This window comes from Anser brachyrhynchus (genome assembly GCF_964034855.1).
Source record: "Anser brachyrhynchus genome assembly, chromosome: 15".
Classification (NCBI taxonomy): domain Eukaryota; kingdom Metazoa; phylum Chordata; class Aves; order Anseriformes; family Anatidae; genus Anser; species Anser brachyrhynchus.
This window is the reverse complement of record NC_137733.1, coordinates 14,727,996-14,752,538: the sequence shown is the minus strand read 5'-3', so window position 1 is coordinate 14,752,538 and position 24,543 is coordinate 14,727,996. Positions and strand designations below refer to the sequence as shown.

General features: G+C 37.5%; 1 protein-coding gene across 8 annotated transcripts in view; it reads right to left on the bottom strand.

The window, feature by feature from the left end:
- The window catches only part of USP22 (ubiquitin specific peptidase 22), a 100,027-nt gene that overhangs the window by 37,939 nt on the left and 37,545 nt on the right, over positions 1–24,543 (bottom strand). For 5 of the 8 annotated variants that reach the window (XM_080557444.1, XM_080557442.1, XM_080557447.1 and 2 more), the window contains 4 exons: positions 23,210–23,342; positions 12,167–12,280; positions 11,573–11,617; positions 6,764–6,865 (listed from right to left, as the gene is read on the bottom strand). In XM_080557444.1, the coding sequence (XP_080413570.1) occupies positions 6,764–6,865; positions 11,573–11,617; positions 12,167–12,280; positions 23,210–23,342 (394 nt within the window). Of the gene's footprint in view, positions 1–6,763; positions 6,866–11,572; positions 11,618–12,166; positions 12,281–17,266; positions 18,333–23,209; positions 23,343–24,543 lie in introns of those variants that run through there. The other 3 variants (XM_080557448.1, XM_080557443.1, XM_080557449.1) reach the window with 3 other exon arrangements.

Here is a 24,543-nt window from a genome sequence, read left to right as displayed (position 1 = left end):
TCAGAGTAGCTATGTGGGTTAATTCTCAACTTCCTTATCTGGCTCTTGATTTAGAGATTATGAAACTATCTTTGCACTGACTACACCACTGAATAGTAAAAATATACCCCCCATACCAAGAAAAGCTTTGTTTTTAAAAGAATCGCTTCTATCTAAGTAAAGATACCTTGTTCAGAGGGCCAGAATCTAAAGTTCTGCCTATACATTACTGCTGGGTTTTTCTTGATAAGAAGCATCCGTTCCTTTTTCTTTTTTTAAACAAAAAAAAAGGAAAAAAGTTCAAGGAGATGTTGACGACTAACATTTACTGCGTTTTTCATGTTAAAAGCCTAGTGTTTTGACTGCATATTAAACTTACATAATGATTTAGTGAAGAAAGCCCTGCACAGAAAAAGTTAACTACTTTACCATTACAGAGAGAGATAACAGACAAATAATTGAGTCAGCAAACATATTACATTTGTAAATTAAATCAGCATACAGGAGGGGAATAAGGGACTTTTTAGTGCTGCTACCTGTCTGGATCCAAACGAGGAAGCTGCATCTGAAGAGGTACAGAAAATTTTAGGAGAGTCAAATTGCAACACTGTCTTGTGAAATAAAAGCGATGTGTATGGATGAACAGCAACCATGGATCCACTTTTAAAAATCCAGAGGAAGAACATGAGTCTTGAGTTAGAAGTTTGGAACATGATCCAAGTCCTGGATCAAGAACCTTGTCTTCCAAGGATTTTCATGCTGTGAACACAGAGTGCAGCTTCCTTTGTCTCAGCCCCCCACAGTTACAAAATTAAAATATTTTCTGTGCAAGTAACATGTATGGCAGTTTTCCAAGACGGAATAACAGAAAAATTCAACCTCAATCTCAATCTGCCTATTGCACAAAGTAGTTTTAACTTGGTACTGTCTTCCTGGGTTGAATTGGAGGTAAATATCCAGGAGACTAATATTGCAGCTTTACAAACTTCATTGCTTACATTATTGCAGGTGCTTATACACTGGTGTCTCTTGCTGATTTTATTTTCCTACTAACAAAACATGCAAAACAAGCTTTATAGGAAAGGAAAAAGTCAAACCATTTACCACTTATTGTTATTTATATATACATTTAAAGAATTCTTTATAACTTGTATGAAAAAACATTACTCTTTAGCCAGCATCAAGTCCACACAAAGGTTCTACTCAGCTTGCTATTCTGTTTTGAAGTAAACTGCTCCCACATAAAGCCACAAAAATTAAAACCTTTAAGAACCCTGAAAGTAAGACTTTCCTCCATAACACATTTAGCACATCACTGCTAAAGCTGGTTTCAATGCCAACCTATCACTAAGCTCAAACTTCAAGGTAACTTCTCCTCAGAACTGTTTTTGACATTTTGTTAATCTTTACTGGAAAGAAAAGGCATAGGTTTTATTTCTGTACATAGATATTCCAAAAATCCAAGTATCTTACTTCCAAGAGTTGCTAAGAATACTCCCGATCTACAAAAGCTAAGTCTGGTGGTTTCTTCAGCAACCTGTACACTACTGGAAAAAGAGATGAACTGAAAAAATACCAACAATGGCCCAAACCAGCCACAATTTCCTTGAATACTAATTCCTTTTCCAGTCCATCCCATTAGTATTGCCCGGTATTCTCTTGGAGAAAAGATGTTGCATGTACTGTTACACTTCACCTTGTTACAGCAGCCTTACCTTGAGAGCAGACCTAAACCTTGAGCAAAAAGCTTGTTGTAAAAGGAATCAGTATCCTTCTTTCTTTAACCTTTACAAGCTGAAAAACGTGCCCCCACAATTTTTAACTATTCTCCAATGATCAAAGAAAAAATGGGTAAAATTTTATATTAGTTATCTCTTAAGAACTGTTTTTCCCTCTGAGGAAAAGCCAAAAATGCAGAGCCATAAACTTTGAGCCCATCCATACAGAGCAGGAACAGTAGACGGCATAAGCCAAAATGGACATTTAAATTTCAGTCTTACACCTGATTGATTTGTAAGAGACAAGGAGGAATTCACATAATTACATACTTACTTTTTTAAAAGAATTAAACTAAGTTTGTAACAGTACAGGCCATGGCAGTGTATCACTGGTGCTAGCTTCTCAAAGAATTTATCTTGTTTTCCCCACACAGGATACTAAAAAGCCTGAAAAGTTTGTTTTATGTTTGAGATGTGCTTCCTGGCTTACTCTAACCTCAAGCCTATTAAGTTGAAAGCCCAAGAGCAGTTAATCTTTGCTGGCTTTGCTGGCAGGTGAATGAAAGGACAGCTCGGATGTGGCAGCTGTCACCAGAAGGAGGTTCAGGCATCCCGTCCTGTGCTGCCTCGCACCAGCTTTGTGTGCTGGAACCTCCGCAAGCTGCTGAGCGCAGGAACACAGGAGAGCACTGCTCTTGCAAAACCCCTGCCAACAAAAAGCACAATGTTTTCTGCCAGGTTAATGAGCTGAACAGACTGAGTAAATGCCCAGGAGAGGGTGGGATCATGTGCCTGGAATTAAGGGGGAGCATACCCGAGGGTGAAATAAAAGAAAAAGACTGTCCCCTGATGGAGGAAAGCTGTCTTCCTCAGCTGTAATATGTCTTCATCCTTATCAGGTATTAGAGGGATGTATACTGCTGGTTCTTTTGCTTAAAGGACAGCATGAACATGGAGGGAACACGACAAGAAATCAAAACATGAACAGGACAATTCATTTGCTGAAAGACATCAGCAAAAGCTGATGCTGAAAGGTTTGGTCCCAAGACCAAACAAGCACTCTCAGAAAGTGCCGTTTGTTAGTAAACCCTTGTGAAGGTGAGATGACTTTTACTTTTCTGTAACAAAAGTTTCCGTAAAAAAAAAAAAAAAAGTTGCGCACTCCAAGCAGGTAAACACTGTGAGAAATTCAGTGATGTGTGGCCATCCCTAAGCTTACTCAGGAACAATTAAATCATAGACAACTCAGCCTATGACTGCAGTGAAGATAAGCCATACAAAGTCATGTTATAGCAGCAATGTGAATTGCTTTCAGGCACTAGCTTTGGAAAAATAGGTGACATGCACTCAAGTGACAATCAATACACAAAAAGGATACCATTTTTTCTAGTGAGAAAGGTATTTTATCGTGCTAAATAGGTGAACTTTGAAAGTCTGGTAAGACTTTCTGAAAGTATCTCTCTACAACGCTCTGTAAATAAATCACAGCTTGTGTTTTAGAATCCTTGAAAATTTTACCATTACCACCTCTATTTCTATTTTTTCTTAAAATTCTCCAGGGGTTTGAGGGAAAGGGATTACTTATTTTACTATCATGTGCATGAATTTCAGATCTCGCAGAAATATAACACAATTGAGACCAATGGTCAGAGTTTCAAAGTAAAGGAGGGATAAAAGGACCCCTCTGATAGCAGAATAATATTTGTTGATTTTATCAAACCTACCTTTTAGTAAACATTTTTCCCACCAGATGGCAGTTCTAATTATGAAGATAGAAAAAAAAATATCAGCCACCAAGGAAACTTTCACTTGAGTAGTCTTAATTAAAGGAGGTTTTCCTTTCCCTCATCACAGTGCAGTTCAAGAAATTCAAGCATCAAAAGAGACTTCGATTCAAGGTGCAATTTGCGTGGTCCTGATTTTAAACCTAAATCCATTACTGCTTACATATCAACAAGTTAGAGTTAGAGCTAAAAATTTGACGCTGTACCGAAACACATTTTTCATTCCACTTTTCTATTTGAGCTAACTTAACTAACATTCAACTAAAAGAAAAAAACGCGCCAGAAAGCCAGTACGTTCACAGAAGAACTCCATGTATCGATGTAGTCTTTTAAAACCTCCACGTTACCGCTACTTAGGGCCATGAACGCATGGCCAACTGTCCACGAACAGCTCACAGAACTCTGAAGGATGAAGAAGAGCTTCTGGAGAACCATAAATATTTTCCAGGCCACTGTTCGCCTTCCCTTGCCACCTTTACAGGAGCTCTGCTGCAATATGTATTCCCCTCGTGCTGCTGCCGCATCATGCTGCTTCGCCTTGCACAGCTGCAGGAAACCACCTGCTACTGCACGGCAGCGATTGTTTCTGCCTCCTCCTCCTCCGCACACCCCCTTCTTTATGAGGAGGATTTGCTCACTCTTCTGTAAAGGCTATCCCCTCTGCCTTTTTGCAACACTGCAAATGGGAATCCCAGGTGGCTCCTGCTAATTATCCATGTGCCTTGGGAGTCTAATTCTTCCTATTGTTGATGTACCAATCTTCAGCCACAAAGTCACTTCATATGCTAATCAGAGACCAGCTGATCCCAAGCTAGTACTACATGTACTCCGGAGAACTCATCTTCTGGGGGTATTAATGATAACAGCAACGCTAGCTTTGGAAAACGGTGCCTGAATGACACCATCTCACTCTCACTTCCAGTCCAACACCATAATAAACTACTTGCTTGTGAACTTGAGCTTGGTCGGTCCCCTCACTTAGTGAGGGCAGCCTCTTCATAGGCTCATGATACCCTTGCCTTAAACAAATGCTGAAACTGCTATCAGCAAAAGAACATTTCAGAAAGTTATCAATGAGCAATTAAAACATGCTTCCTCCTGAGGGCATGACTGCCCTCAGAGTATCTCTGGAGGTTAAGACGGAAGAAGAAAGCAAACACCCATTTTCCCTCTTAAAAAAGCTTTGCTGAGAACATTTTATATGCAAAAGGCAGCTGGTTATGCTTTAACCAACTCTTTTGTGAACGGGACTGATCAACAGATGTGCAATGCTCATAGACGGCTATTAACATAATCTCCATTTTCAGAATCAATAAAACTGGACATTATGCCTGTCCTCTCAACCACTTACCTACCTCAGAAGATACACTCGATTCACTAATATCTGCTATGGAATTGATAAAAACTTGGTGCCAAAAGAACTGAGTATTAGAAAGAGAAAAATGGGAATGTCCAGATAATTGCAGTATTTCAGTCTGCATATGGGCTCTTCACTGATCTGAAACTGCAAACAGACAAGTCAATGTGAGGAAAGTGAAGGGAAAATACTCTGAAGCAGATATATATTTAGCAGCAGGTTAGACGGAGAGAAAAGGCTCAAGGACAATGGCAGGTCTTTTCTTCCTTCAGCTAAGCCTCCAAAGTATTTTTGTGAAAGAAAGCTAGTCTTTTGCTTTTAACTGTAGCCCAAAACTGCATTATGTCTCCTGGGTGCTTTGATTTTTTTTCCCTCTTTCTAAATCTCAGCGCATAGACAGCTCCAGGGCTCAGTAGGAGAAATTATTAAAAGCATGCCTGCAGAAGTAAAGAGATCAGTCATTTCCCTTATCCCCTGTGTTTCATGAGCGCTCCCCCACCCATTCAGTGTTGTATGAGATTTCATGCAACCAGACATGTCCTTTTTAAACAGACTGAAAAATGTAAAGGCGTTTAAGAGTAAGCATAGCATTCCTTCAAACTGGAAAGAAACAACACACAAACGTGCTTCAGTTCCTTAGAAAGGTCACACTCACCTTCAAAATTCTATCAAGCCAACATTTTTTCTTTTTGTCCTGTGCAGTGGTATTAAAGTAATTTTTAACAGTCTTTACAGAATATACTGAAGTTTCATAGAACACAAAATCCTGCTGTGAACACGATATGAGCAATCTCTGCCTACTTATTTTTTCCCAGGCTGCGTGAAGTTGCCAAAGTACAGATGTTTTTCCAAACGTCCTTCCTGTTCCACTACTGCAAATGCATATGTCTTTTCTTTAAAGTTACCGTTCTATCCACATTTTCGACTTACGAACTTACTCTGTGCTTCTCAGTCCATTTTTTTCAAAAACACATGCATATATTGGATTAATTATGACTTACTGTATTAGAAACATGGCAATAGTTTTACCGATTGTGTTTGGTGTATTTTGACAACAGCAAATGTGTAGAAAATATGACATGTTCTGATTAAAAAATAAGCAGCTTAAAAATTAGGAAAAAAACCTTTGGTTTCCTACTTCTAATACCTATAGCTGTATTTCCAACCTTGTACCTTTGCCATTAAAATGTTATCATGCATTGAACGGTATAGAAAAATGCCCAATAACCTAAAACTTGTAAGGAAGGGGATTCTAATCCCCCTAGTCCCACAACCAAAATACAACAGGAAAAAATTGGAAAACGCTGTTCATTTTCGTCACCTTTACCTAAACACTCTCCAGCTGTAAGAAGGTATGCCTGCCTTTCAGAGTTCTTCGCTCCAGACTACTGAACTCTTTAATTTGAAATGCATTTGAAAATTGCCATTTGACACACACTGGAGAACAAACTGCATCATTTCAGAGTCAATACAAAATTGAAGAGACCCTATTTAGAGTTTAAAATATGAAGCAGAAGATATCACTCTGCTTATTCTGTCTGCAGACGATAGATTTACCAAAACACTTCTATAATTAAGGATACTAGAGGATACTAAGGAAACTAGAGGATTTCCCTTTGTACATCTAACATGGGATCTGATGAAGCCTGGGTTGAGATAACGTCATTAATTTCTGTTAAAGTCTTTAAGTGAATATTGTCCAAAAAATCTGTTACACAGATGAACTATCATCAGTATTTGAAGTGACAGAGCAGACATCCTTCTACAGTGAGAAAAAAGGTATAAAATAACCAATAGAATAACATAATAAGTTTAAGGAAATCCACTATAATAAACTCAGGTACAAAGTATTTGTGGAAGAACAACACAATTTTGAAAATTCAAGTGGCTGAGAATCAGTTTCAGAAAGGATTTCTAGAACTTACCTATGGTGCAATTTGTGGTTATTTTTCTCCGCTTGGGGTTATGTCGTAGCAATTCTAACTCTCGTTTGGTTGGCTCCCATGTTGAATACTTCTCTCCAATGCCTAAGCAGATGAAAAGAAATTTTCAGGAAGTTGTTTAGTAAAAGTATTAAAAACTCTGTTCAAGTTACAACTTTTAACATACTGTCCATTAAGTTAGAATCAATGTAATTGAGACAGAATCTATGTAAGGAGACGGATTTCCAAAAAAATAATCCTCAAAAAGCCTGCAACCAACCTTCCAACAAACAAAAACTAAAAGAATATCTAGCCCAATTTAATTTTCCATTACTGGATTATAATCCTTCTTTCAGTTAAAAGGAAATGATTTTATGAGAAGGTAAAGGATAACCAAGAAATCTCATCACTGAATTCTGGCTCGTTATTAAATAAATCAAAACTGAGCCAACTTAATGGACAGATACAGTCTTAATCTTTACAGATGAACAGCAGAAATTAGTAATTCAGATATACTGAACAGGTATATTTTCTTACTACCTGTTTCATGATATATTATTACTAAGTATAACTTCTCCTTATGCAGCACTGGATATTAGCAATTTTAGTACTTAAAAGATTCACTTTCAATGACGTATCTAATATTACCTAAAAATACAATTAGTAGGTTTAAAGCAACAACCAACCCAAACTCTCCAAACACTTATCTGCCCTGTCTCATGAGCTGCAGCTATAATCTGTCAGTATTCTGTTTAAACATTAACACTGTTATTTCCAATACACTTCTTTTGTTCAAAGGGAAGTGCAGTAGAAATGAGTCAGTTAAGTAGTGCAGAGAATTTATTTGAAGTAAGCAGAGCTGTGTTCAGTGTAAATCTGATACAAGAAAAACAATGCAGACTCATGTGCTGACCAGCTAAGTATTGCTGCAGCGCTTTATGTAGCACAGAAAAATTACTATGCAAGGTCAATTATAGTGAGTCACAAAAGCATCTGGGCATTAAAAATAAAGAATAATAAGATGACAAGCAATCTATTCTAAAACTGAGGATTAAAGTCAATTAAGAGTTATTTTTCACAGAATGTATGGAGCAGAAGCAGTGCTGTGCTACAGAAAATAAATTATAAATCATACATATGAAAAGAAGGAGAGTAGAAAATATAGCTAGAGGCTTACACATTCTGCATAATATACATTAAATTTTAATAGCTCTTTGATCTTCACTTTCAGAAATAGCTATGCTTGTCAGAACCTACCCACCCCAAACTGTTCAATTCATAGTTACTACTGACCCTCCAGGTTCTAGCAATAAAAGGTCTCATTTTTGGATTCCTGAGGACAAGAAAATTCATATTTACATGGATGCACCTCTCTATTTTACTTTATTTGATTCAACAATATATTATGCAAGAAGCATAAGAAAGAATACCAGAATCATACAGTCCCTTTCCTTTATCCAAGGTTCAGCATCAAGCTCCACACCCAGGAAAACAGAAAAGGAACTAATTACTGCGTAACAGACTGATGAGATCAAACAGCCACAGTGCTTTGAATACACTATATAGTATGCATAGGCAAACACTGAATGAAGCAACTTTAGAGACACACATATGGACAGTTAACATATGACAGAACGCTGGCCTCCAATAAGTTTTATATTGGATGTCTTCAGCAACCTTTTCATATTTGTAATATTCCCTTAGGAATTTATAGGAATTGGTCTTTAAAAAAAAGCTCAAAATCATTTTCAACGCCTTGTTAGCACCAGCTCTTGCACTGGTCCACTATAAACTCAAATTCCTGTGTTTGGTTTCACCACACTTTAAAAATATTGCCGAAGTTGGTACCGTCTGATAGCAAGATGAGATCTCAAAATTAAAAAGAAAAAAAAACCTTCAGATATGTTAAAATCCTGGTTTTAAAAAATTAAAAGCAATTAACACCTGGAAACACATGTGCGCTCAACTTTAGGCATGCAATAGTCCCACACATCAGTAAGACTACTGATATATAAATATATATATCTATATATAATTATACGGCTTAAATGCTTCTAGAGGATGGCAACAAAAGCATTTCATGAGAGCAACTCTTCGAGTAAAGTTAAATATGACAGACTGGATTACTTTGCAGGATTCTGGGTGAATTGAATATAGCTCAGTTAAAATAAATGAAATCAAAACAGAAAAACACGTACAGTTAATGTCACAAACACAGCGCAAAACATACAAAACTTTCTCACAGAACCCTTTCATTAGAAAGAGCACAAGTTAAGCCAGAGACAGAAACTAAAAAAAAAAATCTGTTCCTGCCGTATACTTTAACAAGAACATTGAGACTTTAGACTTCATTACCCTTGAAAATTTGGAAAAAGAAAAAAAAACCACAACAGATCCACTTATCAGGGATGGTTCAATGTTTAAAGTTAAAAAATACATATAGTAGTAAAAAAAGGTTTAATAACACCCACAAACATGCCAAAAAATCCAATATAAATTACCTTAAAGATTTGCAAAACATGCATAGATTACTCTTTATAATTAAGGGAAAGTAGCGTTATTAGAGTGAGTATTCATCATTTTAAAGATGAAAAACCAGAGATTCAAGTTAGGATATGAAATCTCCACCTAAGAATTAATTTTATTAGGTTGAATACACAAATTTTCATTTTTCAGAGAATTTATCAGGGACATATGGATGAATGAAGTAGAAGACAGTTAAGGCTCTAGTTTATAAAAATCACAATTTTGCAACTAAATATTAACACAGATTGCTTACTTTGCAATCCTTTAGCAAACCCCATTTCATCCCCACCAAAAAATCCAGACATTAAATAGAATGAAGGGCCCAGTATATTCTCATCTCTCTCGTTACTAAAGAATATTCAATTAAAAAAAAAAAAAAGGTTGAGTTACAACTTGTTCAGAGTTATATCACATAACCCTGAACTACAGTTGGGCCTGTAAACTCATCGTACTATAACATTTAACATTACAAGACTATGAAATGACTCTTATGATATTTGGGGTTTTTCTTAAAGTTTCTTCTCCAGGCATCATGTTGTTATGTGAGCATCTATTAAAAGTATATATTAATACCCTTCAAATACTGTAGGTAGAAGCTTGAAAATACACAACATTTACACTTCAATTTTTAAGGCAATCTCAGTTTTTGCATACTTCAGTTCTTTTAGTTGGTAACAGGATCTAAGATAAATTAACTCTATCATGGAAATATAAAAATGAGACAATATGTACATGTACTAATCTTGTCATTCATTTTGGAGGAGGGAGGGTTCCCTCCCACTTTATAGTTCATGATTTTTCAGACGGAAGGAGATGGATTTTAGCAATGGAGAAAGAAGGGCCTAATTCTCTACTACTTCTCACATACATATTTCTTTTTCATTCCTCAGATAGATTTTGCTAAGAAACACGCACGGTTTCACAATGCAAAGCCATAAAAAAAAGCTTTTTTGCCACAACTTTAAAGAAAAACGTCTATAGGATGCACTCCAGTAATCTAGAATGTATTTTCGTCTACTCCTCCACCTTGCATCCTCCCTGGTCATTACAGATTTGCTCTCTGGGGACAGAAGATGCAATGTGCATTCATACATAGATATACGTGTGTGTATATATAAACAAATGCCGTGCCACTCACTAGCCGGTTAACCAGTACAGAGGCCAGTTAACCAGTACAGAGGAGGCTTTCTGCCTGGCAGTTCTTCCCTCAGTGAGTCTTCCCTTGACCACATGCCTTCACGGCCCAAGGGGACAAGACGAACCACCAAGCAGCAGGCGGCAGCTACCTCAGAATACATGCTATAGCAGCCGGGAGTAGGCCGGAGGACAAACTGGCTGCTTCTTGGTCCAGAAGGCACAAGCGTATCATTCATTACGGCTGACATAATTAAGGAAACGCTCTTTGAATTTACACATTCAGAAGTAAGGAAGTGCGAGGCCTTTCTCTTCTGGAGCATCGTGAGCACGTGTTACGCTGTTGTAGTTGACTAATTTGGGACCCAGGACAACAACACATTTTAGAAAGGTTTGAAGGAGCTTTCAGAAGAGGGGCATAGCCTAAATGCAAGGTCCAAAAACCACATCTCTGCTTCATCTTGCTTTGAAAAGTGCTTTATGCTAAAGCATTATCTTCTGTACTTTCTTGAGAACTCACTGGCAACCTCACTGTCCTCCCTTCCTCTGACTGAACTCCTTCAAAACAGTGAATAAACAGAAAGCAGAATGCGATCTGTAGTAGGAACTAAGTAAAAGCAGCTGTACTTTTGATAGGCCATCAGAAAAGCTCTAGTTAATACGATGTTAGCTGCTATTTTTAAAATTGGAAACGAGGTTAAGAATGGTTTGAAGTCATATCAGCCCTGACTAAGGCTGTCACATTGAAACAGGATGCCGTGGATTCACTAAGAGACATTAGTGGACGGAAGTTGTCTGTCTTCAAATACAGACTTTCCCACTTTAAGAAAACATACCCCTAGAGGCCACTGAAAATGGATGATGAGCTACTATCACTGATGCTTAAAAACTACTCGGTTTAAGGTAAATGCTACTTCCTTTCCCTTCCAAAAAAAAAGACAAAAGGTTTGTTTTGGAGTAGTTCTGTCAAGGGAAGGGCATATGAAATTAAGTCTGCTGTAATTATTCACTCATTGGAACTTATCCAAACAAGAGGAAAACAATTTGCATGATAAAACTGGCATTCTTAACTGTGATTCATGTCTAAAATGGCAGGATAATCAGCAAAGGGACGCTTGTTAGTGAAGTGCGTCGCCAGCCCACGCCTCTTACCTGTCATTGTACACTGGTAGTGAGAAACCACTGTTGGGGTGAAGGCTAAAAAAGAAAAAATTAGGGAAAGCAAACTGAATAATAAAACAAATGTGTGTACATATATTTGTGTGTAAATATTTCTACATAGATACTGTGCGTGTAACGTGAAAGCACAGGTGTGAAAGTAAGCTGGCACGTTCTATTAAAAAACAAAAACAAAAATCACACACAAAGGTGGCATTTCATGTGAGGGGAACAGACTTCTTGCCTATAACACCTACACATTAGCCTAAAGGAGCAGATCGTCACATTTTCTACCTAGTACAGATCTGACTGATATTATGCACGTTTTGCAGGATTAATGTTAGATCTTTTATATATATTTTTTGCAATTAAAGCTAATATATTTTTACAATACCTACAATTAGGTGCGGCGCACATGTTAAAAACTAACAGTCTAACTCCTGGAAAGCACTAAACATCTCTCTCCCATGGCCTGCACAGCTATTTCTAAAGAGCTCTTTTCTTCCCCTTACTGTTTTTTGCCATTGACAAATGGGAGGGACAGGTATGATTAAAAACAAACAAGAAATTCAGGCAGGAAAACCAAACCTTGTAATTTCCAAGCTTTTCGTTGTTCTTCTTTGGCAATTTGTTCCATGTCTTTGTCGTATATGTAATCTTGACACATAAAGCAGTATATACCCCCATACAACAGGTCTATGGCTGCAAAACAGAAGGGAAGTTGGGGAAGAGGAAAAAGACATGAGTTCATAAACTAGAAGACATTTTACAAGCAGGCTTCCAAGTTAGGCACTCTTTCTTCTATGCAGTCCACAACAAAATATCTATATGTTATAATCTTAAAAAAAAAAAAAAAGAAAAAAAGAAAAAACAATTTTTTCCAGTGATTGTATGACTTATTCAATCGCTTCTGGCACAGCAAGACAACAAAGCACTAGCTGCCTCAAAATTGTTGGAAATTTTTACCTTTCAGACAAAGACGTAAGTAACCAAAAGTCATAATTTCAGTCACTGACTGCTCTATATGCAAAACTACTACTGTACTGTAATCCTAAGATGATATACAAGTTTGAATTGTTTTTTCTATGACTTATATATTCAAAGCCATTAAAATGATTAGAAAGCACCTATTTAAAAACCAGCTGAGAACTCAAACAGAACAGAAAACTTAAAAGATACTTGTCCAGGGACACAGTTTTCCACAGTAGTTTATTCCACAGGTTAGGTATCTCACAATTTGCTTTGTTTAAAATGTTATTTTTAAATGGACATATGAATGTTAACAACATTTTTCTTTTACAACCCTAAAGAAAATAAAGCCAATAAACAAAATAAATCAGCTAACTGGGATATGACCTTTTGCTTGTAGATAGACCGAGGGAGGAATAAAGTGCAAATTAATCATAGCAAACGGCTGTTTTTCAGCACATTGAAACATACAAAAGCCAAAAAGAAAAACAGAAAATAAAATAGTAACAATAAAATACAATCTGCGTCTAGCAAACAGCTGAGTAGTACATCACCATCTTCCCTTTGGAGTATATCCCTCATTTATTTTATTTCTAAGTTCCTTTTATTTCTGGATACATAATACTATGAAAATAATGTCACTACAGTGGAAACTAGTTTTAAACAAAGGAAACGATTACCACATTAGGTGGCCTGCATGAAACAGCACCGAATTACTCTGAAGTCGTAAATAAGCATAACCACATGCCACACGGCAGGAATTCCACCGTCCGTGCTACCAGGCAGCAAAGGTAAATCTTCCACGCTGACGGTGCCACGACCAGCTCCAGCCACACCATGCCCAAGTCAAACTGCAATCTGCAGCAACTGTGAGCAGCAAAAAACCCACCAGCTTCAGCGGAGGTGGAATTAGAAGTTGCAACGGTATCAGACATGGGCTCTGATTAGTGCTCCACCTCTAACTTCAGTAATAAAATTAAGATTGGGAAGGTTTCTAACCATATCTCATTCATCCTTCATGGCCTCTACCCCTATCGTTTAGTCCTTTGTGTCCTTTTTTCCTCCTCTTTCAAGATCTCTTTTTCAATCATTACGTCAATTTGTTACTTCTGCTAAGTAGTAAAGAGATCGATAACTTTGAAGAAGTTTGCGTAACGTCTACTAGCTGTCATCTTGCTCCTGTGTCTCATTATCTTATTCTTTTGCTTTGTGTATTTGAACCACAATCGTTTTGTGGAAAAGGATAAGGATGGCTTACATTACCTTGTGTAATGTCTGGGCCACCAGGGTTTTCACCCTGCTATCTGGAAGACGTAAAGTCCTTTAACATGTTAACACAGAAAGGGAGGAGGACCTTAATTGCAATGGAGACCAGTAACGAAACACTATGCCATGTTAGAAAAAAAATCACAATTAAGCTACCCAGTTTCAGAGTTATATAATATTTACCCCATTATCTAATGCACCACCAGTTACGCACAATTATAAAAAAAATTGAAAAATTCAAGTATCGGTTTTGAAAAATAAAATCTAATGTTGCCCTCCGTATTTTGTACTTTTAAAAGACCCCAAAACAGACCAGTCAAATAAAAAAGGCTAGAATATTAGATTCTAGCAGAGTATTAGATAAATGGGGCACTTTGTGTGCACTAATATGTTCACTCTACCATCAAAACGGGTAGCCGTATGTTGTGCTTCCTTGCTTTTCCAAGCTTTCTAGATTTACACGTGTGAGTGATGAATGTCAAGACCAAAACCAACAAGAGATCACCTTACATAAGCCACTTATTCAGAGCAGAATGAATTTCTGGTGTAAAGAATCAGAAAGTTTAACAGAAACACTGGCTTAGTAAAAGCCGTAATTGTCCACTGCCTGATTAAGGACTCTTGAGAAAACGTCCTCTGGTTCAGCATACTTATGTGAACAATACAGTTGTATATATGCCAACACTTTTAATGTCATTAAAAAGACTGCAATAGGTTTTGGACAAATTACCTCAAGCACCAATAAAAAGGAGGTTACACAGGCCTGATTGTAACACAGAGGAAGGGCAGGAATTTCTAATGAAAGACAAAAGACAGCTGCTCAGTTTCAGGATCCTAGAAAAAGAGAGCCCACTGGTAAGGTCTGTAAGTTTCAAACTAGTGTAATTTGAATTTTTAAACTAAATTGCTCTGAGGCTCTAGCCCAAATTGAAACACCAACCGGAAAATTCAGTAAAAAACACTATAACAGTTAAGTATGCAAATGCACGTTACAAATTTCATATTCACATTAGCATTTGGGATCACAAAACTAACAAAAACGGGCCTCAATTTCGTAAGAAGTTTGGGATCTACTGACCTAGAAACAATGCCTAGACATTTCAGATTAAACTACTGCCAACTTTGCCACGATGTCCCACATTCCTCACTATGAATGTCCCTTTTACTAGACTCCTCTAGGATGGCTGCTGCTCCTACCTTCCAGGTATCTGCTTTTCTATACGCTACTACTCCCCCCTCTGAAAACAAGCAAGAAACAATTCAAGAGTTTGAAGATACTTTTTTTTATTTAACTTTTTTTCCGCCAAAAATCAAAGCAAACATTTAATTAGCTCTTATCAGTGTATTTTAATCCAGTTTTTATCTTAATACACATACAAAATTGATTACACTGCAAAACTAAAATATGCATCCAGTAGAAGTATAGGGTTTTTTCTTTTATAGGGAAGAACCAGAAGCTTAAAAGAATTGTCATGTCATCTTATTAAATTTTATTATTCTGCATTGTTGACCCAGGAATACAAAATACTTACTTGGGGGTTCAGAGGCAAAGTAATTCAATAATGAAAAGGCCTCTTGCAATGTAACATTTTTCTTTGCCTTTTATACCTTCTATACTGGCAATAGGCTACCATTATTCTAAGTCACTTCTCCTCATATCCCTTCATATATAAACATCTAAACAGATGCAACAAAAGCAGAGAAAAAGTCAAAAGATTTTTATTTAAAAATAAAGCCATCAGCCAGAAGAAACACAGGCAACACAGAAAACCATGGAAGAATGAAAGCAACTTTATCAACTGCTGCAAGTGACAATAAATTTCAAAAGACAACAATTCAGAGGTGAAAGTATAAATTTAGGTAGCAAAAGGTCTTCAACCCCTCCCCGTCTGGAAGCCATGTGAAGTGTTTTGTTTCAGCTTGAGTGCTTTACTTTGCCATATATATCCACTGACGTCCTTGTGAAAATGTTGAGACCAGATAGTGGGAACAAGGTAACGGTATGTAAAAAAGCAGGTAACCATGCCACACCTAGAGCACGAGCGCGTGCAAATCTTACCCAAGCAAGAAACGTGTATGTTTAGTTTTTGAAAGACCCAGGTGAACAGAACTAATGCTGCTCAGCTAAATATGGGATGCTTCACTATAATGTATGATAATCTTTCATTAGGTGACTTATTTGTGATTCACATTTTGGTACCTTCCTCGGAAAGCTCATAGCATTGAAGGATAACAAAACAGACAGCAACACAATTCAGGTCTGTGAATTACTATACTAAATTCACACCTTTATTTTAGGATAATACCTATAATAAAATTAATTCTGATATGAATTTTTGTGACTCAGTCTTGGCATGTTACCAACCTGAAATCAACACACATGCACGTTCTTTGCAAGTCACCTATATTCCATTCAACTCCAACATATAAACTAAATTGCTAGTTTTTAAGACCGTATTCTAAGCCAGTATTCTAGGCTAATTCATACTCATTTCATTTCACACCTTAACTGTTAATCGTTAAACCATTTTCAGATATTAGTCTCAAGTTCACGGTAAGTTTCTGATTGCCTTCTTCCTGTTTTCCTGGTACCTGGAAACTTCACCACAGATAAGATTCTTAACTGATAAGATATTAAGATTTACAGGCAAGACAAAACCTCACTGATCTCAATTAAAAGATACATACATACACACACCAAAACACCTTAGCAGACACATCTGAAGCATTCATTGACTTGTATACTTGATCTTTTACAAGGAAAAAGTGAGCAGACATATTACAGGCTAGTTACTTACTCTTTTCCCTCATCTTTCGCGTTTGTCACAGCGATTGCAGCCTTATTAACTCTCCAAGTTACACAACAGGTATACACACAAATGCGTGTGCACAGAGATTCCCTAGTAACCCTTCTGGAATCTAGATACCAAAAATGTTTTCATCTGTTAGTTTAGAGGAATCGTGGTCTGTCAGAATATTTATGTGAATTTATTAAGAACAGAATATTAACTCCAGCTCCTTAACCTCATTCAGGAAATACACGTATCGTATACACGCACACTACCTACATGTGTGTGGATGCACACAGTATACAACAGAGCCTATACTTAAAGCTGCCCATCAGTTCCTATTGTACAAGATGCTTTGCCTTTTCCAGTCTTTTCCCTGCCCTTCTGTGACCTTACAAACTTCAACCGTTCCCTTGTTTGCAGCAAACCTTTGAAAATTTAAAAGGATGAAAAAGCCTTGTGGCTGAAGCACCTTTTCTCGATCCCACAAAATTTTACTCAGCTTTAAAAGGGAGAAACTGTTAAACGCTGCAGATTTAATCTTCCTTTGAAATCTGGGGGCAGAATCCCGATGTCAGTGACCAGGTTTTGTGCTGCTCCATATGACACGATGCAAACTGCTTATACTCATCTGCATATTCTCATCTGATCAGTGCAGACTTACCTCAAAGCACCATCTTCAATAAATGCAGCAGGAAGGTCCAGAACTGCACAGAAGTTAGTAGCTGGGGCTGAGGCAAGCAGATGTATGCAGAGCTGACAATATGCAGGCAAGTATTCAGGTGGTAGCTTTCTGAGGGCTAAGGATAGTCCAGGAGCACAGAGAGCTCTTCAGGAGTCATTTCTGATACCAAGAAGAGCTTCTGTGAGAAGGCTTACAAGAGCTCACAGCTACCTGCACAGTTACCAGAGCAACTCCTAGCAGAAGACAAACTGCAATAAACAACTGCCTGCCAGCTTCTTACTACTTCAGTCTGGTTTATAAAATTTATGCCACGGTAGAAGCAAATGAGAATTTGCTTTGTGTTTTTTGTTTGTTTTTTTTTTTAAATGCAATACTTTGCATGATGCATCCTAGAACAGATTTTTTAACGGCTATGAGAAACAATGGAGGTTCACATTCATACGCCCTATACCTGACCAACGTATCCAAAATGCTTTCCTCCTCCTCTGCTTCCCATCACCAATCCTCTGCTTTACATCACAAGAATATTATTATGTTGAGATACAAAGAGTTCATGCTTCCTATTATGAAGTTTCATATCATTTTTATTCCTGTAGGCAACGAGGCTATTTAGTTCTTATCACGGGACTACCCAGCCCTCCTCGGTGTAAGCAATACCTCTGAACTTTGTGACCGCCACAAATTCCACCCAGAGACCGAACTCCTCCTCAGTTACTGCCAAATAGCAGAAAACATGGACTGATTCTGCAAGTGAAGTCTGCATCCTGCTCACACTACTTTCAATATACTTTTTATCAGCCTCCCTTTATTCAGCCTCACATACACAATTCTTATATTAATCCCTGTCATTTCTACCTAACTAGAGATTTCCAAGGGGACAAAATGTCAAATTCTTCACTTGATCTAGACAAATTAGGTTCAGTTTGTTTGTTTGTTTTAAGAGAAAGGAAGTAAGCAATTATCAAAAAGACATGTTAATCTGACATGATGAATCTCTGATAGAACTGTAATATAATAAATCCTATTTCCCATTTGCCTTCATCTCCTTAAGAGGCTTCTTGCTCCAACACCTACAGTAAAGCAAAGCATTAGAACTCAAGTCAAATCAAGAGGCTGGTAAAATGCCCAGATGACCTTCTCTACCCCTTTCTGGAGGTGGATGCAAAAGGAAAAAGCAGACTGCTACTCTGGCACTGCAATATACTGCACTGGGAACTGTGTTAATTGCCCTTCCACACAGGGAAGTATAATCAAAGTCTCACTTGTTTACAGAAGAACTCTACTTTGCCGCCATCGTGCAAAATTAACATTACTGTCAATACTTTCCAACTCAAATGGAAATTAAATATTTTTTACTGTCATGTCTTAACGTAAAATTGTTCTGTTCCTACATATTAAATTCCAAGAGCTACACATTAGCAGCGGTGATAGGATTTTTTTCCTGTGACTGACTTTATGTATAGAAACCATTTTTTTGTTGTTTCATTTGAATCAGGTGAACATTTTTAGTTGTTTTCTAAGGAAAGTGGAAATTTTCTGAATTCTACAAACAAACATCCCCACCTTACCCTACGAGCATTACTACTATGCTCACCCATCCAGTTCCTCTCACCACAGACTTATTGGAGCATATACTTAGAAGAACCAGTTCCTCAACAGTTTGTGATCTAATAAATAACGAATGCACTCTAAGAGGACTCATTTTGAAAAGGACTATGTTTGCCAGTCTTCTTAGAAACCAAATGGTATGTCAGTTTTCCACCTCTTTCTTATTCAGTCTTTAAAGTGAACTAGAAGGACAGAGGTTCATTGGTTATCTCTAACAGGGCCTCAGAGTAGACCAAGACTTCAACCAAAAAATATATTATGTGCCATTTCTAAGATACTACTAAATGTGTCAAGAGAGTATCTAAAACAGTGAACTAAGTGAACTAATCTAACTCAGAGTATCTGTAACGTGGATCTTCCTTAGCCCCACACCAGTTATTTTTCTTGCACACATGCATGTGTGCATTCATATATAAAAATAAAAGCATGTGGGGGAAAACTGCCAAGAAAGGTCACATAAATATTCCATTCTGAAAAATCAGCAATTTTGTTTTCTCATATGATAAACCTCCCTAAAAAGTTTTAGATATTATGTAAAGGAAACAAACTATTCACTCACAGAGAACATTCAAAATGAAACCGAAAAACTACGTAACAGCAACACGGCTCTGAAACAGAACAGGAAAAATTTGAGTAGCCTCAAGACTTTGAGGCCCTGGAAAGGCTGGTCTTATATACCTCTTTCTAAAAGTTTTCACATCTGTGTAGAAATTGCATATTGCTTGAACAATTCCCATCCTAGTGGAAGTATCAACCTACCACGGTGAGCCTGTGCAATGCAGAAGGTTTAAAAAAAAGGTTAAAAAATCCATATAGCTGGATTTTACCTCACCTACCCGCCACCCATATCCACAATTTAAGGAATGCATTCAAGTAAGTACAGTATTATTAACAGGCAAGCAGATGCAAGAGCACGGGTATCACTGTAAGGTCATGATGCCAGTGTCTAATTTGTATTGCTCAGGGAAGCAGAGATAACAAGGGGTGTATTTTAAGAACACTCTAGACTATGATCCCGAAGGCTCCTGAAACATATAGCAGTTAGCTGCAAAAACATCACTTCCAGTGCTCAGACAGCTGTTACAGCTGAAATCTACGATATTTCTTAGAACCCTGATTAAGTGTGCAACTCCTGCTAGTCTCCATGGAGACTGATGTTGGCTCAGCAAAAAGTCACCAAGTGTTTTAAAATAATTCCTGTTCGTTTTGAAATTTCTAAGCACTTAACCCATTTCTGCCTATCGGATGTTATTTCTCCAACGAAAATTGCAGCAGTAAATGCAACCAAAAATACTAGCAAAACTACACATTTTTACAGCTCATTTCACATGCAGCTGGAAGTTAAACACCAAAACATACATTAAAAAAAAGGAACCTCCAAAAGCAGAAATCAAGCAGTCAGTTGTACTATCTTCACATTGTATGCGTGTGAGCACTGAGTACTTTCCATTTAACTGCAAACAAATACTTCTTTGGAATGATATTAGACGGTATTCTGCGTCAGCTTTGCCCCTTTTTATCTAAAGGCTGTGTATCTTTTGTTAAGTACCTTCTCTTACGCACTCTTGCAGTTATTTTCATGGTGTGACACAATTAAGTCTTTAAGCAAGAGTGCATCCTCAAAGCACCTACCTCCTCTGTCCAGTTTTTCTTTTCCTTTTTTTTAAGGAAACACAAGACATTTCACTATAGCAGACACTACCAAATTCTAACTTGCACAAAAATTAACATGGAAGAATTTAGGCTTCCCAAATACATAGCTAAAACAGCAGCTCACAACGCGTACAATTAAAAGGCTCTTTTAAAAGAGTTTTCCTTAAATACAGCAAGCTTGAAGGTAAAAATATTACAATGTTTGCGCAGTATCCACAGATAAACAGCCAAATACCTTCTAATGGTCTTAATTTAGCACTGTATTTTTTTAAACCCTAAGCCTGGCCATAAGCTTAAAGTGGCACAAAGTGGTTTTTTATACATATATACATTTTACCAGAAAAACAGATTTATTTATTTATTTATTTATTTATTTTACTAGAGTGAAATCCTTGGAGTTTTTACTAATTTCTACTTCTGCACTGGTAAAGGTTGCCAAGCAACCTAACCAAAAGAACTGACCTTAAAAGCTCTTTGGAGATTATACCATGTAAAAAGTGATTTAAAATATCATATAGGTTTTTTGGTTGCCTTTTTTTTTTTTGTCCTGGAACATGAGCACATTAGCCTACTTCTGTTTTCAGCATTTCTAAACCAAACAACGCCCCACTTCCAAACCTCAACCGTTCTATTACGGTGAGCAACACGTTGCCACTGAGCCATCATGCAAAGAAAAAAAATTCAACGAAGGGCTGAGGTTGGAAGGGACCTCTGGGGGTTATCTTGTCTAACCACCCTGCTCCATCAGGGCCACCTAGAGCACGTTGCCCGGGACTACATCCACATTTCCAGATGTGGCCTTATCAGCACTCACTGATTTCAGGTGTCTTCTCATGGTAACACATTTCATTTTTCCTCTTACGGTTCTTATTTACAGTACAGCTACCTGTGCTTCAGTTTATACTGAATATTGATGCCTACCTTGACACCAAGAATTATGACCATGTCACTCTCTAAAAGCCAGCAATTTCATAAACATCGTGAATATTCAGTACTATTTTTACACTATTCTACTTTTCAGAGAGTTTAGAAACTTAAGCTACACCACTACGAAGTCTACATTTTTCTTTCTTGACACATGGAGGAAGAAAGTATAACAGTTTGCTGGTTTAAGTCATCTTTTCCATAAACAGTAAACTTACATGCAAGTTTCTTAAGCACAGCATTACACAGCACTATGGCCTTCTAGTGCGCCTTTATCTTCAAGGAAAATAAAGACTGTTCCGTTAGCACTTACAGTAAGTGAAATGAGAAGGTAGCCACAACAGTAAAGAGAAAATTTATTTCAGGAAAAATGTCTTTTTTCCTGTATCATTCTATCAAGAACTTATCTTCATTCAAAGAAAAATTGTGTTGTATAGCAAGCGAAATTGGATTCAACTGTAGTTCTGATTTTTCATGATCTTATTTCCCCCCCTCAATAAATATTTCATTAAAAATGTTCTCTGTATTGCACCCTACTTCCTTCTTTCAAGACCAATGCTTTCTTCTGGTTTCTTCCTTCAAACCAATGCTTGCTTCTGTTTTTGTTGTGGCTTTAAGTAGCAAGCTAAACAACATGAAATCCCAAGGTCTAGCATCCTCATTTTCCTTACTTAAGCTAATAAACATTTGTCACAAATAGCATATGGTCATTTGACATTCAGAACCAATTTAGTCCCATTGGAACCAACCTTGATGACTTCATCCTCCAAATGAAGTTAAAAAAAAAAAAAAGTAAAGAAAAAATAACTTTTTTTTTTTTTTAATTTTGGGCTAATTGTTGTTCAGGATATCACCGTGTCATAGTAACAAGCACGATGTTGAAATAAGTACAGTACAAGGAAAACCTCAAAAACCAGAAAATTTGCAAAGCTGACCTGATCCTGGAAAAGGGCTAGGAAAATGTTTCGGATAATATATGGACTTGTATGAAATATCGGTGTTCATTTGTCCCTGTAATTCTTTAGTGCTACTGTTCACGGGAAGGGGTTACATACACAACTGCAACTTGAAATGCCTGATTACAGTTATTCAAAAAAAAAAAGTTTTGATGCAGAGCTGTTTCATGAAGTTTGGCTACCATAGACTTAAACGTGGTAAACAGAATTCAATTTTTTGGAAATAAGTATAACTAATTTGATAAGGAGGGAAGAAAAGGATACTTTCCCTCCCTGCAAGTGGCTAGGGAGGGCAGAATCACAGTGAATATTGTTCTTGTAAATTTTGTAATATTAGAGCATCAAGACAAAACAAAACAGTGTTCTAAACTATAAGAAATGAGTAACTTATCTGAAAGCAAGGCTGAATTATTTTGGCTTTGAACATTACAAACATGAACACGACTCTAGTTTAGTCACTAAAATGACCATTTTTCAAACTTAGAAAAAAGTCAGCTCTGTCTACACACATTTTTGTTATTTTCCCCATATGATGTTAATTCATAAATACTAAGATAAAAAATGAATTATTGCTGCTTAGTACACTGTAGACAAAAAGCTTATTGGTGATACAGTGCAAATTTAAGCACCAGCTTTAAAATAATGCCACTAATCAACCCAGAACACAAAAAAAATGATCTCCCTGTCTAATGAGCTTGCTACAAGAACACACCACCTTACTGGCCCGGAATTGGAGAGGCTAATACAAAGCAATGGTGAGTACATCAGGATGACAGCTTACCTAAATTGTGTCGCTTTGTCTTCGCGTGCTCGTGAATATGTTTCTTTGTAAAACAGCCAAAGAAGACACAGTAGAGGCAAGAGTGGAGTCTATTCAGGTGGGCACCACACATATGACAAATGCACGACTTTGCCTGAAACAGAGAAAGATACACACAATAAGAACAACGGAAATATATATATATCCAAGTCCAACTAAATGGATGTAGATCTAACCACTAGCTTTCTCTTTTACTCGATACTTTTTGAATGTTGCAGGCCAGCAGGGGAACCAGGAGTTCTGCCTCCGTGTGACAAAAACACCGATTAGATGTCTTAACGGAGAACTCTCTTCCATTTACCCAATACATTTCCAAGTCCTGACAGAGAGTAGGTCTCCTCTAAGAGCTGACGACAGCCAAACCATTTACAGCCTGTAGTTTAATGAACGCTTCAAGCAGATGTAAGCAGTCACTGCTACTTGTATCGAGACCGGGGAGAGATCTGGATGCATCCTCTCTCTCTTGGTTCTTTGGGAAAAGGTTCTTCCCCAAGAGAGTGGTCAGGCACTAAACAGGCTCCCCAGGGCAGTGGTCATGGCCCTGAACATGCCAGAGTTCAAGAGGTGCTTGGATGCTAATCTCAGACATGGGGTTTGGTTTTCAGGTGGTCCTGTGTGGAGCCAGGAGTTGGACTCGATGATCCGGAGACATGGTTTAGTGGGTAATATTGGTGGTAGAGGGATGGGACCAGATGATCTTTAAGGTCTTTTCCAACCTTAATGATTCTTTGATTCTATCCCTGTGGGTCCCTTCCAGCTCGGGTTATTCTATGATTTTCTTTCTCTGCCAGGAGATTCTGCCAGATTCATTCATTAGATTTCCTTATACCAGTCCATGAAAAGAGTGGTGCAACTGCAAATTCATACCAGGTGGGGAGTCACAGAAGTCACAGTTACCACTCTCACAGACTGGATCTGATTCAAGTTTGGCAAGTGAAGAGCTGACTATTCCCAAGAGATGCAAAATGGGAAAGTATGAGATGAGTTACCATGATTCACTCATTTGAAATAAGCATATAAACCTGACGTGAGAGTTTACAGTCCTAAGACAATGATACTTTTTAAGTAGGCTTGCACAAAACAACGAGAAGATTAAATGGACTTTTTGACTCTCATCATATTCAAAGCATTCTATAAGCTAACAACACCCAAAACCTTTTCTTGGCATTCAACTCAGGTTCTTCAACAGATCCACCGAATAATGACTGTCTAGTCAGAGACTTCAGAGAGCTTGAGAGATAAGCCTTTTGCTCAGTAACACCAAAAAGACTTCAAGTCCAATACCATCTGATCGG